Source organism: Pseudophryne corroboree, chromosome 1, assembly GCF_028390025.1.
Source record: "Pseudophryne corroboree isolate aPseCor3 chromosome 1, aPseCor3.hap2, whole genome shotgun sequence".
Classification (NCBI taxonomy): Eukaryota; Metazoa; Chordata; class Amphibia; order Anura; family Myobatrachidae; genus Pseudophryne; species Pseudophryne corroboree.
The window spans coordinates 494440556-494456020 of record NC_086444.1 but is presented as its reverse complement, the minus strand read 5'-3'; the positions used below and the strand labels follow the sequence as shown (position 1 = coordinate 494456020).

Here is a 15465-nt window from a genome sequence, read left to right as displayed (position 1 = left end):
GGTGCATACAATATAAACAACGAGTCAGATTTTCTGACTCCAGCTGTCCTTGCAATATATATTTTTAATGCTCTGACAACGTCCAGTAACTTGGAGTCCTCCAAGTCACTTGTAGCCGCAGGCACTACAATAGGCTGGTTCAGATGAAATGCTGACACCACCTTAGGGAGAAAATGCGGACGAGTCCGCAGTTCTGCCCTGTCCGAATGGAAAATCAGATATGGGCTTTTGTAAGATAAAGCTGCCAGTTCTGACACTCTCCTGGCCGAAGCCAGGGCTAGTAACATGGTCACTTTCCATGTGAGATATTTTAAATCCACCTTTTTTAGTGGTTCAAACCAATGAGATTTTAGAAATTCCAAAACCACATTGAGATCCCACGGTGCCACTGGAGGCACCACAGGAGGCTGTATATGCAGCACTCCCTTAACAAAAGTCTGGACTTCAGGAACTGAAGCCAATTCTTTTTGAAAGAAAATCGACAGGGCCGAAATTTGAACCTTAATAGATCCCAATTTGAGACCCATAGACAATCCTGATTGCAGGAAATGTAGGAATCGACCCAGTTGAAATTCCTCCGTCGGAGCACTCCGATCCTCGCACCACGCAACATATCTTCGCCAAATGCGGTGATAGTGTTGCACGGTTACTTCCTTCCTTGCTTTAATCAAAGTAGGAATGACTTCTTCCGGCATGCCTTTTTCCTTTAGGATCCGGCGTTCAACCGCCATGCCGTCAAACGCAGCCGCGGTAAGTCTTGAAACAGACAGGGACCCTGCTGAAGCAAGTCCCTCCTTAGAGGTAGAGGCCACGGATCTTCCGTGATCATCTCTTGAAGTTCCGGGTACCAAGTCCTTCTTGGCCAATCCGGAACCACTAGTATCGTTCTTACGCCTCTTTGCCGTATAATTCTCAATACTTTTGGTATGAGAGGCAGAGGAGGAAACACATACACCGACTGGTACACCCAAGGCGTTACCAGCGCGTCCACAGCTATTGCCTGCGGATCTCTTGACCTGGCGCAATACCTGTCCAGTTTTTTGTTGAGGCGAGACGCCATCATGTCCACCATTGGTCTTTCCCAACGGGTTACCAGCATGTGGAAGACTTCCGGATGAAGTCCCCACTCTCCCGGGTGAAGGTCGTGTCTGCTGAGGAAGTCTGCTTCCCAGTTGTCCACTCCCGGGATGAACACTGCTGACAGTGCTATCACATGATTCTCTGCCCAGCGAAGAATCCTTGCAGCTTCTGCCATTGCACTCCTGCTTCTTGTGCCGCCCTGTCTGTTTACATGGGCGACTGCCGTGATGTTGTCCGACTGGATCAACACCGGTTTTCCTTGAAGCAGAGGTTCTGCCTGGCTTAGAGCATTGTAGATTGCTCTTAGTTCCAGAATGTTTATGTGAAGAGACGTTTCCAGGCTCGTCCACACTCCCTGGAAGTTTCTTCCTTGTGTGACTGCTCCCCAGCCTCTCAGGCTGGCGTCCGTGGTCACCAGGATCCAATCCTGTATGCCGAATCTGCGGCCCTCCAATAGATGAGCACTCTGCAACCACCACAGAAGAGATACCCTTGTCCTTGGAGACAGGGTTATCCGCTGGTGCATCTGAAGATGCGACCCTGACCATTTGTCCAACAGATCCCTCTGGAAAATTCGTGCATGGAATCTGCCGAATGGAATTGCTTCGTAAGAAGCCACCATTTTTCCCAGGACTCTTGTGCATTGATGTACAGACACCTTTCCTGGTTTTAGGAGGTTCCTGAGAAGCTCGGATAACTCCTTGGCTTTTTCCTCCGGGAGAAAAACCTTTTTCTGAACCGTGTCCAGAATCATCCCTAGGAACAGCAGACGAGTTGTCGGCATTAACTGGGATTTTGGAATATTCAGAATCCAGCCGTGCTGTTTTAGCACTTCTTGAGACAGTGCTAATCCCCTCTCTAGCTGTTCTCTGGACCTTGCCCTTATTAGGAGATCGTCCAAGTATGGGATAATTAATACGCCTTTTCTTCGAAGAAGAATCATCATCTCGGCCATTACCTTTGTAAAGACCCGAGGTGCCGTGGACAATCCGAACGGCAGCGTCTGAAACTGATAGTGACAGTTTTGTACAACGAACCTGAGGTACCCCTGGTGTGAGGGGTAAATTGGAACGTGGAGGTACGCATCCTTGATGTCCAAGGACACCATAAAGTCCCCTTCTTCCAGGTTCGCTATCACTGCTCTGAGTGACTCCATTTTGAACTTGAACTTCTTTATGTACAGGTTCAAGGACTTCAGATTTAGAATAGGTCTTACCGAGCCGTCCGGCTTCGGTACCACAAATAGAGTGGAATAATACCCCTTTCCCTGTTGTAGAAGAGGTACCTTGACTATCACCTGCTGAGAGTACAGCTTGTGAATGGCTTCCAAAACCGTCTCCCTTTCGGAGGGGGACGTTGGTAAAGCAGACTTCAGGAAACGGCGAGGCGGATCTGTCTCTAGTTCCAACCTGTACCCCTGAGATATTATCTGCAGGATCCAGGGATCTACCTGCGAGTGAGCCCACTGCGCGCTGAAATTCTTGAGACGACCGCCCACCGCCCCCGAGTCCGCTTGAGAAGCCCCAGCGTCATGCTGAGGCTTTTGTAGAAGCGGGGGAGGGCTTCTGTTCCTGGGAAGGAGCTGCCTGTTGGTGTCTCTTCCCCCTTCCTCTGCCTCGTGGCAGATATGAATATCCCTTTGCTCTCTTGTTTTTAAAGGAACGAAAGGGCTGCGGTTGAAAAGTCGGTGTCTTTTTCTGTTGGGGAGTAGCTTGAGGTAAAAAGGTGGATTTCCCGGCTGTAGCCGTGGCCACCAAATCTGATAGACCGACTCCAAATAACTCCTCCCCTTTATACGGCAAAACTTCCATATGCCGTTTTGAGTCCGCATCGCCTGACCACTGTCGCGTCCATAAACTTCTTCTGGCCGAAATGGACATAGCACTTACCCGTGATGCCAGTGTGCAGATATCCCTCTGTGCATCACGCATATAAAGAAATGCATCCTTTATTTGCTCTAAAGACAGTAAAACATTGTCCCTATCCAGGGTATCAATATTTTCAATCAGGGACTCTGACCAAGCTACTCCAGCACTGCACATCCAGGCTGTCGCTATAGCTGGTCGTAGTATAACACCTGTATGTGTGTATATACTTTTTTGGATATTTTCCATCCTCCTATCTGCTGGATCTTTAAGTGCGGCCGTCTCAGGAGAGGGTAACGCCACTTGTTTAGATAAGCGTGTGAGCGCCTTGTCCACCCTAGGAGGTGTTTCCCAGCGCGCCCTAACCTCTGACGGGAAAGGGTATAAAGCTAATAACTTCTTTGAAATTAGCATCTTTTTATCGGGGGCAACCCACGCTTCATCACATACATCATTTAGTTCTTCTGATTCAGGAAAAACTATAGGTAGTTTTTTCACACCCCACATAATACCCTGTTTAGTGGTACCTGTAGTATCAGCTAAATGTAACGCCTCCTTCATTGCCAAAATCATATAACGTGTGGCCCTACTGGAAAATACGGTTGATTCGTCACCGTCGCCACTGGAATCAGTGCCTGTGTCTGGGTCTGTGTCGACCGACTGAGGCAAAGGGCGTTTTACAGCCCCTGACGGTGTTTGAGGCGCCTGGACAGGCACTAACTGATTGTCCGGCCGTCTCATGTCGTCAAACGACTGCTTTAGCGTGTTGACACTATCCCGTAATTCCATAAATAAAGGCATCCATTCTGGTGTCGACCCCCTAGGAGGTGACATCCCCATATTTGGCAATTGCTCCGCCTCCACACCAATATCGTCCTCATACATGTCGACACACACGTACCGACACACAGCAGACACACAGGGAATGCTCTTAACGAAGACAGGACCCCACTAGCCCTTTGGGGAGACAGAGGGAGAGTTTGCCAGCACACACCAAAAGCGCTATATATGACAGGGATAGCCTTATAATAAGTGCTCCCTGTATAGCTGCTTTTATAATATAATTTTTGCCACTATTTTGCCCCCCCTCTCTTGTTTTACCCTGTTTCTGTAGTGCAGTGCAGGGGAGAGACCTGGGAGCCGTCCTGACCAGCGGAGCTGTGTAAGGAAAATGGCGCTGTGTGCTGAGGAGATAGGCCCCGCCCCTTTTCCGGCGGGCTCGTCTCCCGCTCTTTAGTGTATTCTGGCAGGGGTTAAATATCTCCATATAGCCCCCGGAGGCTATATGTGAGGTATTTTTTAGCCAAATAGGTTTTCATTTGCCTCCCAGGGCGCTCCCCTCCCAGCGCCCTGCACCCTCAGTGACTGCCGTGTGAAGTGTGCTGAGAGGAAAATGGCGCACAGCTGCAGTGCTGTGCGCTACCTTTAGAAGACTGAGGAGTCTTCTGCCGCCGATTCTGGACCTCTTCATGTTTCAGCATCTGCAAGGGGGCCGGCGGCGAGGCTCCGGTGACCATCCAGGCTGTACCTGTGATCGTCCCTCTGGAGCTGATGTCCAGTAGCCAAGAAGCCAATCCATCCTGCACGCAGGTGAGTTCACTTCTTCTCCCCTAAGTCCCTCGTTGCAGTGATCCTGTTGCCAGCAGGACTCACTGTAAAATAAAAAACCTAAGCTAAACTTTCTCTAAGCAGCTCTTTAGGAGAGCCACCTAGATTGCACCCTTCTCGGCCGGGCACAAAAATCTAACAGAGGCTTGGAGGAGGGTCATAGGGGGAGGAGCCAGTGCACACCACCTGATCGGAAAGCTTTACTTTTTGTGCCCTGTCTCCTGCGGAGCCGCTATTCCCCATGGTCCTTTCAGGAACCCCAGCATCCACTAGGACGATAGAGAAATAATAATAATAATTTACTTGCACATTTAGAGAAACAAGTATATATCACTCACTAAAGTGCTGTAAGGTCCAGCAATGCACTACAATGTGTCCCCTCCCTTACACACACACACACACACACACACACACACACACACACACACACACACACACACACACACACACACACACACACACACATATATATTTCCTCCTTGGCAGAGGTGTGTTAGAATTACTTCCAAAAATGACAGTTTAAACACCAGCACATTAAGATAGCCTGCACTTAAAATATGTAAAGTAATTCGCCCTCACCACTGCAGTACAGCGCATTAGCAGTAAGTTGGTTATTAATGGTTTCAAAAATAAAAAAAAAGTCAAGTTTAAGGTAATTTATTTCAAAAGCACACATATTACAGTTTCCTTGTGGTAGCTATGGATTAGGTTCCCATGCAGGACATTCAATGAAAGTACTCCATTTGGCAACTATTTAAGGAGTAAAACAAAAACAGTATATATATATATATATATATATATATATATATATATATATATATTTAGCCTACAGCTTTAGGGTTTGAGGCACAAATGTCTGATCCAGAGCTCTGTAAGGCAAGACAGTTTAATAATCTGGAAACGTAGTTACATTCTTAATGGGAACGCCTGTGCATTCATTTTAGTTTTGTGCAAGTGTGGGTTTCTTAAATGTGAACAAGAAATATAAATTGGGAGACGGGGAATCATATATAGAAAAAATAATAATTGCATTGGTTTGTTATACATTTGTTCGTTTTCTGGAAACAGTCATAATTTAAACAATCACAGAAATCAGTTGGTGTCATTTGCAATGGCATAAGCAGATCAGAAAACATGTCATGAGAAGACACAAGGACTGTCTTGTAGCCTCGATGCACTGCCTCTTGCCTCTGTCATCTAAAGGGTTAAACATTTTTTAACGTGGGTACTCCCTAGAGGATGAGATACTTTCACCATCCTATAGTAATAGGATTACTGTAAATAAGTTTGTACATAGAAATAACAAGATCATATATTTAGAAGATCCCCCACCCTGAAAAAAACAAACATAAAAAAGCTACATACTAAATCTTGTGAAGCTTCAGTGTCAATTTTCATTTCTGTCACAGCATCATTAAAAATAAAACAAAAACAAATATATATTTATATTTTCACTGACTAGAAATTCAACATTGGTGACAATTATATACATTAGAAGTGTTCTAACACCTTGTATAATATACTGTACGTATGTGATATACTTAGGTTTATGCAATGAAATACTCTTTGCAAAAGCAATAGGTGTGCAATTAGGACAATAAAAATGTTCAGATTAAAATATACATTGTTTACTTTTTCTTAATATGTTACCCCTCCAAAAATCCAGAGTCATAATTGTCCAGGCTCTTCAGTGGATTGTGACAAGAGTCTGAACGTCCAAGGACTGAAAAGATGTATCCAACAGTTTATCCTCATCTTGTGAGGATAGATTAAACAATTGCCATTAATGTATGGAACAAAACGCTTCAACGGTAATCAGTCAACACTACGCACATTAATGGAGTCTTAAAAATGAAAGCTCTTCAGTGCAGACACTTGTTTTCATTTTTTTAGGCATCCATTGTAAAACGCACCTCATTTCAGAAATATTTTAGATGAGAGTTGTTTATATTCAATATTTATATTGAAAAAGTAAAACTTCTGACCAGTAATAAACCAATAAAAATGTACATTCTCCTTAAAAAACAAAACAATAAAAACAAACCTAAAAAATAAAATAAAAATAACAATATTTGAAATGTGAATATGCTATAAGACATACAATACAATTACATAGATACATATTTATCAATACAGCACATTCAATTTGCCAAAAACTAATGATTACAAAGCCAATACGGATGTTGCCACATATTATATATACATATATAGTATATACATATACAATATGTGTGTACAATGATTATAGCATTTATAATTCCACAATACCTACAAACAGTATTTTTAGTTTACTATAAGTGTTAAATTACATGGGTTTTCTGAGGGTGCAGAGAAAAAATAATTAAAACAACACTCGGGGAAGGGAGTTTTTTTTTGATTGAAGATCATTAGAGACATTTAATACTTCCAGCGTCCAACATACAGAGGTATATCAGGACTGAAGTGGTTAAATGGAAACATAATTTCTGTAATCAATTCTCCCTTGCATCCCTGAGGCAGTGGAGTCCGTATTTATAACCTTCTCCCACCACCCCACATGTGGCATAGCACTAAAACAAATGGCACAGTTTAGCAGCCCCCTCTCCCAAATAATTGGGCAGATTGCTAAAACTCTACAAACTGGTAATTGGCAAAACAATATTAAGAAAAAGGTTGTGCGAAAGAATAAAGGAAAAACATTTTTCTATGGATTTAATAATTAGGGATTAATACTTTGACATCAACTGTTTTCTTTTTTAATATTATCTCTTACAGAAAATGCACAGTAGCAACTCTTAATAAATTTAAAAGAAGGTCCCCGGTTAACATGTGTTCTAGATTTTTAACCATTCTTATAAACAGGGAGAACAGCTAATGACTGCACCTAAACTGTGTTGTAGGTCCTTCTATGCTGACATAGGAAGGTAAAAAAAAACAATTAACTGTATAGCACCTCCTCTCCACATATATAGGGCACAAGACGACATCCTTAAATACAAGGCTACCAGCACAGGTAATACATGCACTGCTTGTTTGGCAAATATAATGGAATACTAGGAAAAAATACCTAATGTATGAAGAGAAATGGCTTATTTGGCAGGCATCAGATGAAATTGGAACCTAATCAGTCAGTTTTGGCATTTTAATTGTCTATGTACAATCCAAAAAAACCCCAAAAAAATACGAAATATAAAGAGCCAGATTTGGCAACTGGATATTGGATTTGCACATTTTTTTTAGTCAGCTCTGTAATACCATAAAAATGTAACAAAAAAAATAAAAATCTGTATAGTTGAATGCACTAAAGCGGGGGAAAGTGTTTAGTGTTCCCAACATTTGGATGTGCAAGTAGAAATTAAAATATCACCAAGTTCTTATCCCCCTTCCCTTAAAAATAAAAATGGCACGCTATATAACCAAACATTTTCTCTATTCCTTTTTGAGTGAGTCTTGGTCATTTCAGACAGACACTTCAATCACCTATCTGCCATTTTGTCAGTCATCTTAAATATGTGGATGGCTAAGCATTGAACTCACGTACCTATTGCTTGATGAGTTCTTGAAATCTTACCTCAGTGACAAAAGACAGTACCAAAAACCAAATCTACTTTATACATTTCAATAATTTAAAAATCACAGTTTCAATACTTTTTATCCTTCGAAAAGTTTATAAATTAGCAAAGATGACGACTGAAATTTAAAAAAGAAAATAACAAACCACAAAAGGTATGCCTATTTTTTTTACTAGTGTAAGCGGCTCAGAAAGGGGTCATTATTATATGGGAAACCTTACGAGAATCTGAACTGGAAAAGCTTAAAATACCTAAAGAAGGAGCCTCGGAGCATCATGCAGAATTAAAAGCATCCTGCTCTCTCCTTAAAAAATAAAAGCAATACAAATGAAACCGGCCCTTATGAGTGCACGACTTACAATTCAAAACAGAAGTCGATTTCTCCTAGAAAATGGTGCTGCACCTTTACGGCAGCTGTTCGTTTTTCCTCTACATCGTTTAAATAAAATCATAATAATAATTACTACAAACTCTGTGAACATTCGCAGAGTTCAGGACGGCAATAAATTAGTATTATGCAAATTGTTTCTTTTCCTCTTATAGATAATACAGTCCTTCTTGTATTTCTTCAATGACCCAAAGGGGGATTGGGAAAACTAGCAGGCACAGTTAGACCAGGTTGTATTCCTTCAGGTTCAGCTGTAAGATCGTGTCCTTGACAGCAGCAAAGACGAAGCGAATGTTCTCAGTGTCTGTGGCGCAGGTGAAATGAGAATAGATTATTTTGTCACTGTCTGGATTCAGATCTACGAACATCTTTAAGATAAATTCTCTTGCCGCTTGTGCATCTCGCTGGGGTCCTTTTCATGTAAATAGACAAAACAAAAATATTAAAACATTACACCAGGAACTTCTATTTGAACAGAAGAATTTTAAGTTATGGGCGGATTCAGATATGGCAATAGAATAAGGATGAGCAAGTACCTGTGCACCTGGACAAACCATGCTGCTACTGTATGTTTTAGTTTTTCACTGCAATTTAGGCTGATCGGAGAATATATTCTTCACATCGTCAAGTGCATGCGCACTATACCGTGAACGATGCAAGCTCCTGCAGGTCATTAACGACATCCCCTGTTGCCTGGACATGCGGACAAATCTGGCATGGCGCTGTTCCTCCCCCCTGCCATCGTTCGTTGCTGCTGGCATCGGCAAGTGTGTATGCAATTGCTGGTGCGGGGTCTCGTCGTCGTGACATTGCATTGTTTGCGATGTCGTCACGTGTGTGTACCCGGTCTTAGATTCCAGTCTGGACACAGCCATCCAAATCTAAATCAGGGGCCCTATACACTAGCCGATCCGCCGCCGAGCTGCCCGACGGCGGATACGGCCGACGAGCGACCCGGCGGCGGGGGGGCAGTGACAGGGGGAGTGAAGTTTCTTCACTCCCCCCGTCACGCGGCTGCATTGAAGTGCAGGCAAATATGGACGAGATCGTCCATATTGGCCTGCATGCACAGCCGACGGGAGACCAGCGATGAACGAGCGCGGGGACGCGCATCGTTCATCGCTTAAGTCTCCACACTGAAAGATATGAACGAGTTCTCGTTCATTTATGAACGAGATCGTTCATATCTTTCAAAAAATCGGCCAGTGTGTAGGGCCTATCACTCTGCACATGTTACATCTGCACCAAAATAGTTTTATCAAGGTGCACAGTTGCTTGTTCTTACTCTATTCACATATCTAAATCAGGCCTAACACCGCTATAATCCATGTCAACTAATGAGCATATGTTTAAAAAAACTTATGCCCTCAGAAGGTTATTTCCCATCTGCAAAATACTTGCAGGGCAACTCTGTGCGCTTTGATTTGCTCAAATGTGGTACCAGCATGTGCTCTAGAGTGCCATCACATGGATCTCTTCTGAGGGGAGAAAATCAATTTGCCAACTGTTGGAATCTCGGCGGTCAGGATACAGACGTCAGAATCCAGACAGCCAGCATACCAGCACACAGTAGCTATTCCTCTCGTGGGTGTCCACAACACCCACAGAGTGGGAATAGATCCTGTGGCAAGCCACCAAGCCCACAAAGGGACTTGTAGCTCTGGCCCCCTGCCGGCATTCTGGCGGGCAGAATACCACTGTTAGGATACTGACAGCCGGGAATGCCTATGAATTCCCTTCTGAGGGCTACAAGAGCAAGAGGAAATCAGTTCTATGTGCACAGCAGGGGAACTGAATGCCTTTTCTGCCATTTCATCTTGGATGACATCTCGCCACCTCAAACTCAACATTTCCAAAACAGAATCAACTATATTCCCGGCAGCCAAGAGTAGTTACCAAACTCATATCTTCATAACAGTTACACACAGAATATAGGCATGCTGCATATCATTTTAATCAGCAGAAGCAGCTTGTGCGTCCTATTGCATTACATTGCGTCTAAGAAGCATTTTCGCAGAAGAAGAAAAAAAAAAGACGCTCAGCGCTACCAAGTACCACCTCATCATGTTGTGACTGTTTGTAAGATGTAGGATGTAAGAGAGCACATCTGTACAAATGCATACATACATTAAAATGTGAAACCAATTGTTAACATTGGTAAGTATAAGTACTGCTTCTATGTTCAATGGTAAAAGTGTACAAAAATATTATATATATAATAAGAATTTACTTACCGATAATTCTATTTCTCATAGTCCGTAGTGGATGCTGGGGACTCCGTAAGGACCATGGGGAATAGCGGCTCCGCAGGAGACTGGGCACATCTAAAGAAAGCTTTAGGACTAACTGGTGTGCACTGGCTCCTCCCCCTATGACCCTCCTCCAAGCCTCAGTTAGGATACTGTGCCCGGACGAGCGTACACAATAAGGAAGGATTTTGAATCCCGGGTAAGACTCATACCAGCCACACCAATCACACCGTATAACTTGTGATCTGAACCCAGTTAACAGTATGATAACAGAGGAGCCTCTGAAAAGATGGCTCCCAACAATAATAACCCGATTTTTGTAACAATAACTATGTACAAGTATTGCAGACAATCCGCACTTGGGATGGGCGCCCAGCATCCACTACGGACTATGAGAAATAGAATTATCGGTAAGTAAATTCTTATTTTCTCTAACGTCCTAAGTGGATGCTGGGGACTCCGTAAGGACCATGGGGATTATACCAAAGCTCCCAAACGGGCGGGAGAGTGCGGATGACTCTGCAGCACCGAATGAGAGAACTCCAGGTCCTCCTCAGCCAGGGTATCAAATTTGTAGAATTTAGCAAACGTGTTTGCCCCTGACCAAGTAGCTGCTCGGCAAAGTTGTAAAGCCGAGACCCCTCGGGCAGCCGCCCAAGATGAGCCCACTTTCCTTGTGGAACGGGCTTTTACAGATTTTAGCTGTGGCAGGCCTGCCACAGAATGTGCAAGCTGAATTGTACTACAAATCCAACGAGCAATAGTCTGCTTAGAAGCAGGAGCACCCAGCTTGTTGGGTGCATACAGGATAAACAGCGAGTCAGATTTCCTGACTCCAGCCGTCCTGGAAACATATTTTCAGGGCCCTGACAACATCCAGCAACTTGGATTCCTCCAAGTCCCTAGTAGCCGCAGGCACCACAATAGGTTGGTTCAGGTGAAAACGCTGGAACCACCTTAGGGAGAAACTGAGGACGAGTCCTCAATTCCGCCCTGTCCGAATGGAAAATCAGATAAGGGCTTTTACAGGATAAAGCCGCCAATTCTGACACGCGCCTGGCCCAGGCCAGGGCCAACAGCATGACCACTTTCCATGTGAGATATTTTAACTCCACAGATTTAAGTGGTTCATACCAATGTGACTTTTGGAACCCAAACTACATTGAGATCCCAAATTGCCACTGGAGGCACAAAAGGAGGCTGTATATGCAGTACCCCTTTTACAAACGTCTAAACTTCAGGGACTGAAGCTAGTTCTTTTTTGGAAGAAAATTGACAGGGCCGAAATCTGAACCTTAATGGACCCCAATTTCAGGCCCATAGACACTCCTGTTTGCAGGAAATGTAGGAATCGACCCAGTTGAATTTCCTCCGTCGGGCCTTACTGGCCTCGCACTACGCAACATATTTTCGCCAATTGCGGTGATAATGTTTTTGCGGTTACATCCTTCCTGGCTTTAGATCAGGATATGGATGACTTCATCCGGAATGCCTTTTTTCCTTCAGGATCCGGTGTTCAACCGGCATGCCGTCAAACGCAGCAGCGGTAAGTCTTGGAACAGACAGGGTCCTTGCTGGAGCAGGTCCCTTCTTAGAGGTAGAGGCCACGGATCCTCCGTGAGCATCTCTTGAAGTTCCGGTTACCAAGTCCTTCTTGGCCAATCCAGAGCCACGAATATAGTGTTTTCTCCTCTCCATCTTATCAATCTCAGTACCTTGGGTATGAGAGGCAGAGGAGGGAACACATACACTGACTGGTACACCCACGGTGTTACCAGAGCGTCTACAACTATTGCCTGAGGGTCTCTTGACCTGGTGCAATACCTGTCGAGTTTTTTAATCATGTGGACGACCTCTGGGTGAAGTCCCCACTCTCCCGGGTGGAGGTCGTGCTGAGGAAGTCTGCTTCCCAGTTGTCCACTCCCGGAATGAATACTGTTGACAGTGCTATCACATGATTTTCCGCCCAGCGAAGAATCCCTGCAGCTTCTGCCATTGCCCTCCTGCTTCTTGTGCCACCCTGTCTGTTTACGTGGGTGACTGCCATGATGTTGTCCGACTGGATCAACACCGGCTGACCTTGAAGCAGAGGTCTTGCTAAGCTTAGAGCATTGTAAATGGCCCTTAGCTTCAGGATATTTATGTGAAGTGATGTATCCAGGCTTGACCCTAAGCCCTGGATATTCCTTCCCTGTGTGACTGCTCCCCAGCCTCGCAGGCTGGCATCCGTGGTCACCAGGACCCAGTCCTGAATGCCGAATCTGCGGCCCTCTAGAAGATGAGCACTCTGCAACCACCACAGGATGGATACCCTTGTCCTTGGTGACAGGGTTATCCGCTGATGCATCTGAAAATGCGACCCGGACCATTTGTCCAGTAGGTTCCACTGGAAAGTTCTTGCGTGGAATCTAACGAATGGGATTGCTTCGTAGGAAGCCACCATTTTTACCCAGAACCCTTATGCATTGATGCACTGAGACTTGGTCCGGTTTTAGGAGGTTCCTGACTAGCTCGGATAACTCCCTGGCTTTCTCTTCCGGGAGAAACACCTTTTTTCTGGACTGTGTCCAGGAACATCCCTAGGAAACAGAAGACAAGTCGTCGGAACCAGCTGCGATTTTGGAATATTGAGAATCCAATCGTGCTGCCGCAACACTACCTGAGATAGTGCTACACCGACTTCCAACTGTTCCCTGGATCTTACCCTTATCAGGGAATCGTCCAAGTAAGGGATAACTAAAATTCCCTTCCTTCGAAGGGATATCATTTCGGCCATTACCTTGGTAAAGACCCGGGGTGCCGTGGACCATCCCTACGGCAGCGTCTGAACTGATAGTGACAGTTCTGTACCATAACCTGAGGTACCCTTGGTGAGAAGGGTAAATTTTGACATGAAGGTAAGCATCCTTGATGTCCCGAGACATCATGTAGTCCCCTTCTTCCAGGTTCGCAATCACTGCTCTGAGTGACTCAATCTTGAATTTGAACCTCTGTATGTAAGTGTTCAAAGATTTTAGATTTAGAATCGGTCTCACCGAGCCTTCTGGCTTCGGTACCACAATAGTGTGGAATAATACCCCGTTCCCTGTTGCAGGAGGGGTACCTTGATTATCACCTGCTGGGAATACAGCTTGTGAATGGCTTCCAAAACTGCCTCCCTGTCAGAGGGAGACGTCGGTAAAGCCGACTTTTTGAAACGGCGAGGGGGAGACGTCTCGAATTCCAATATGTACCCTTGAGATATTACCTGAAGGATCCAGGGGTCTACTTGCGAGTGAGCCCACTGCGCACTGAAATTCATTGAGAACGGGCCCCCACCGTGCCTGAGCTTGTAAGGCCCTAGCGTCATACTGAGGGCTTGGCAGAGGCGGGAAAGGGTTTCTGTTCCTGGGAACTGGCTAATCTCTTCAGCCTTTTTCCTCTCCCTCTGTCACGAGCAGAAAAGAGGAACCTTTTGTCCGCTTGCCAACAAAGGACTGCGCCTGATAATACGGCGTCTTATTTTGAGAGGCGACCTGGGGTACAAACGTGGATTTCCCAGTTGTTGCCGTGGCCACCAGGTCTAAAAGACCGACCCCAAATGTCCCCTTTCAAAGGCAATACTTCCAAATGCCGTTTGGAATCCGCATCACCTGACCATTTTACTGGTAGAATTGGACAACGCACTTATACTTGATGCCAGTCGGCAAATATTCCGCTGTGCAACATGCATATATAGAAATGCATCTTTTAAATGCTCTATAGGCAATAATATACTATCCTTATCTAGGATATCAATATTTCCAGTCAGGGAATCCGACCATGCCAACCCAGCACTGCACCTCCAGGCTGAGGCGATTGCTGGTCGCAGTATAACACCAGTATGTGTGTGAATACATTTTTGGATACCCTCCTGCTTTCTATCAGCAGGATCCTTAAGGGCGGCCATCTCATGAGAGGGTAGAGCCCTTGTTCTTACAAGCGTGTGAGCGCCTTATCCCCCCTAGGGGGTGTTTCCCAACGCACCCTAACCTCTGGCGGGAAAAGGTATACAGCCAATACTTTTTAAGAAATTATCAATTGTTATCGGGGGGAAACCCACGCATCATCACACACCTCATTTTATTTCTCAGATTCAGGAAAACTACAGGTAGTTTTTCCCTCACCGAACATAATACCCCTTTTTGGTGGTACACGTATTATCAGAAATGTATAAAACATTTTCCATTGTCTCAATCATGTAACGTGTGGCCCTACTGGAAATCACGGTTGTCTCTTCACCGTCGACACAGGAGTCAGTATCCGTGTCGGCGTCTGTATCTGCCATCTGAGGTAACGGGCGCTTTAGAGCCCCTGACGGCCTATGAGACGTCTGGACAGGCACAAGCTGAGTAGCCGGCTGTCTCATGTCAACCACTGTTTTTTTATACAGAGCTGACACTGTCACGTAATTTTCAACAGTACATCCACTCAGGTGTCGACCCCCTAGGTGGTGACATCACTGTTACAGACACTCTGCTCCGTCTCCACATCATTTTTCTCCTCATACATGTCGACACAAACGTACCGACACACAGCACACACACAGGGAATGCTCTGATAGAGGACAGGACCCCACTAGCCCTTTGGGGAGACAGAGGGAGAGTATGCCAGCACACACCAGAGCGCTATATATATATACAGGGATAACCTTATATAAGTGTTTTTCCCCTTATAGCTGCTGTATGTTTTAATACTGCGCCTAA

The 15465-nt window shown here is 44.9% G+C and overlaps 1 protein-coding gene across 1 annotated transcript in view; it reads right to left on the bottom strand.

Annotated features, from left to right (window-relative positions):
* Positions 1-5194: 5194 nt before the first annotated feature.
* LOC134895350 (guanine nucleotide-binding protein G(q) subunit alpha) overlaps positions 5195-15465 on the bottom strand; it is a 286798-nt gene continuing 276527 nt past the window's right edge. Inside the window, exon 7 of the mRNA XM_063913832.1 lies at positions 5195-8904. Within this exon, the coding sequence (XP_063769902.1) occupies positions 8714-8904 (191 nt within the window). The 3' untranslated portion in view covers positions 5195-8713. The remainder of the gene's footprint in view (positions 8905-15465) is intronic.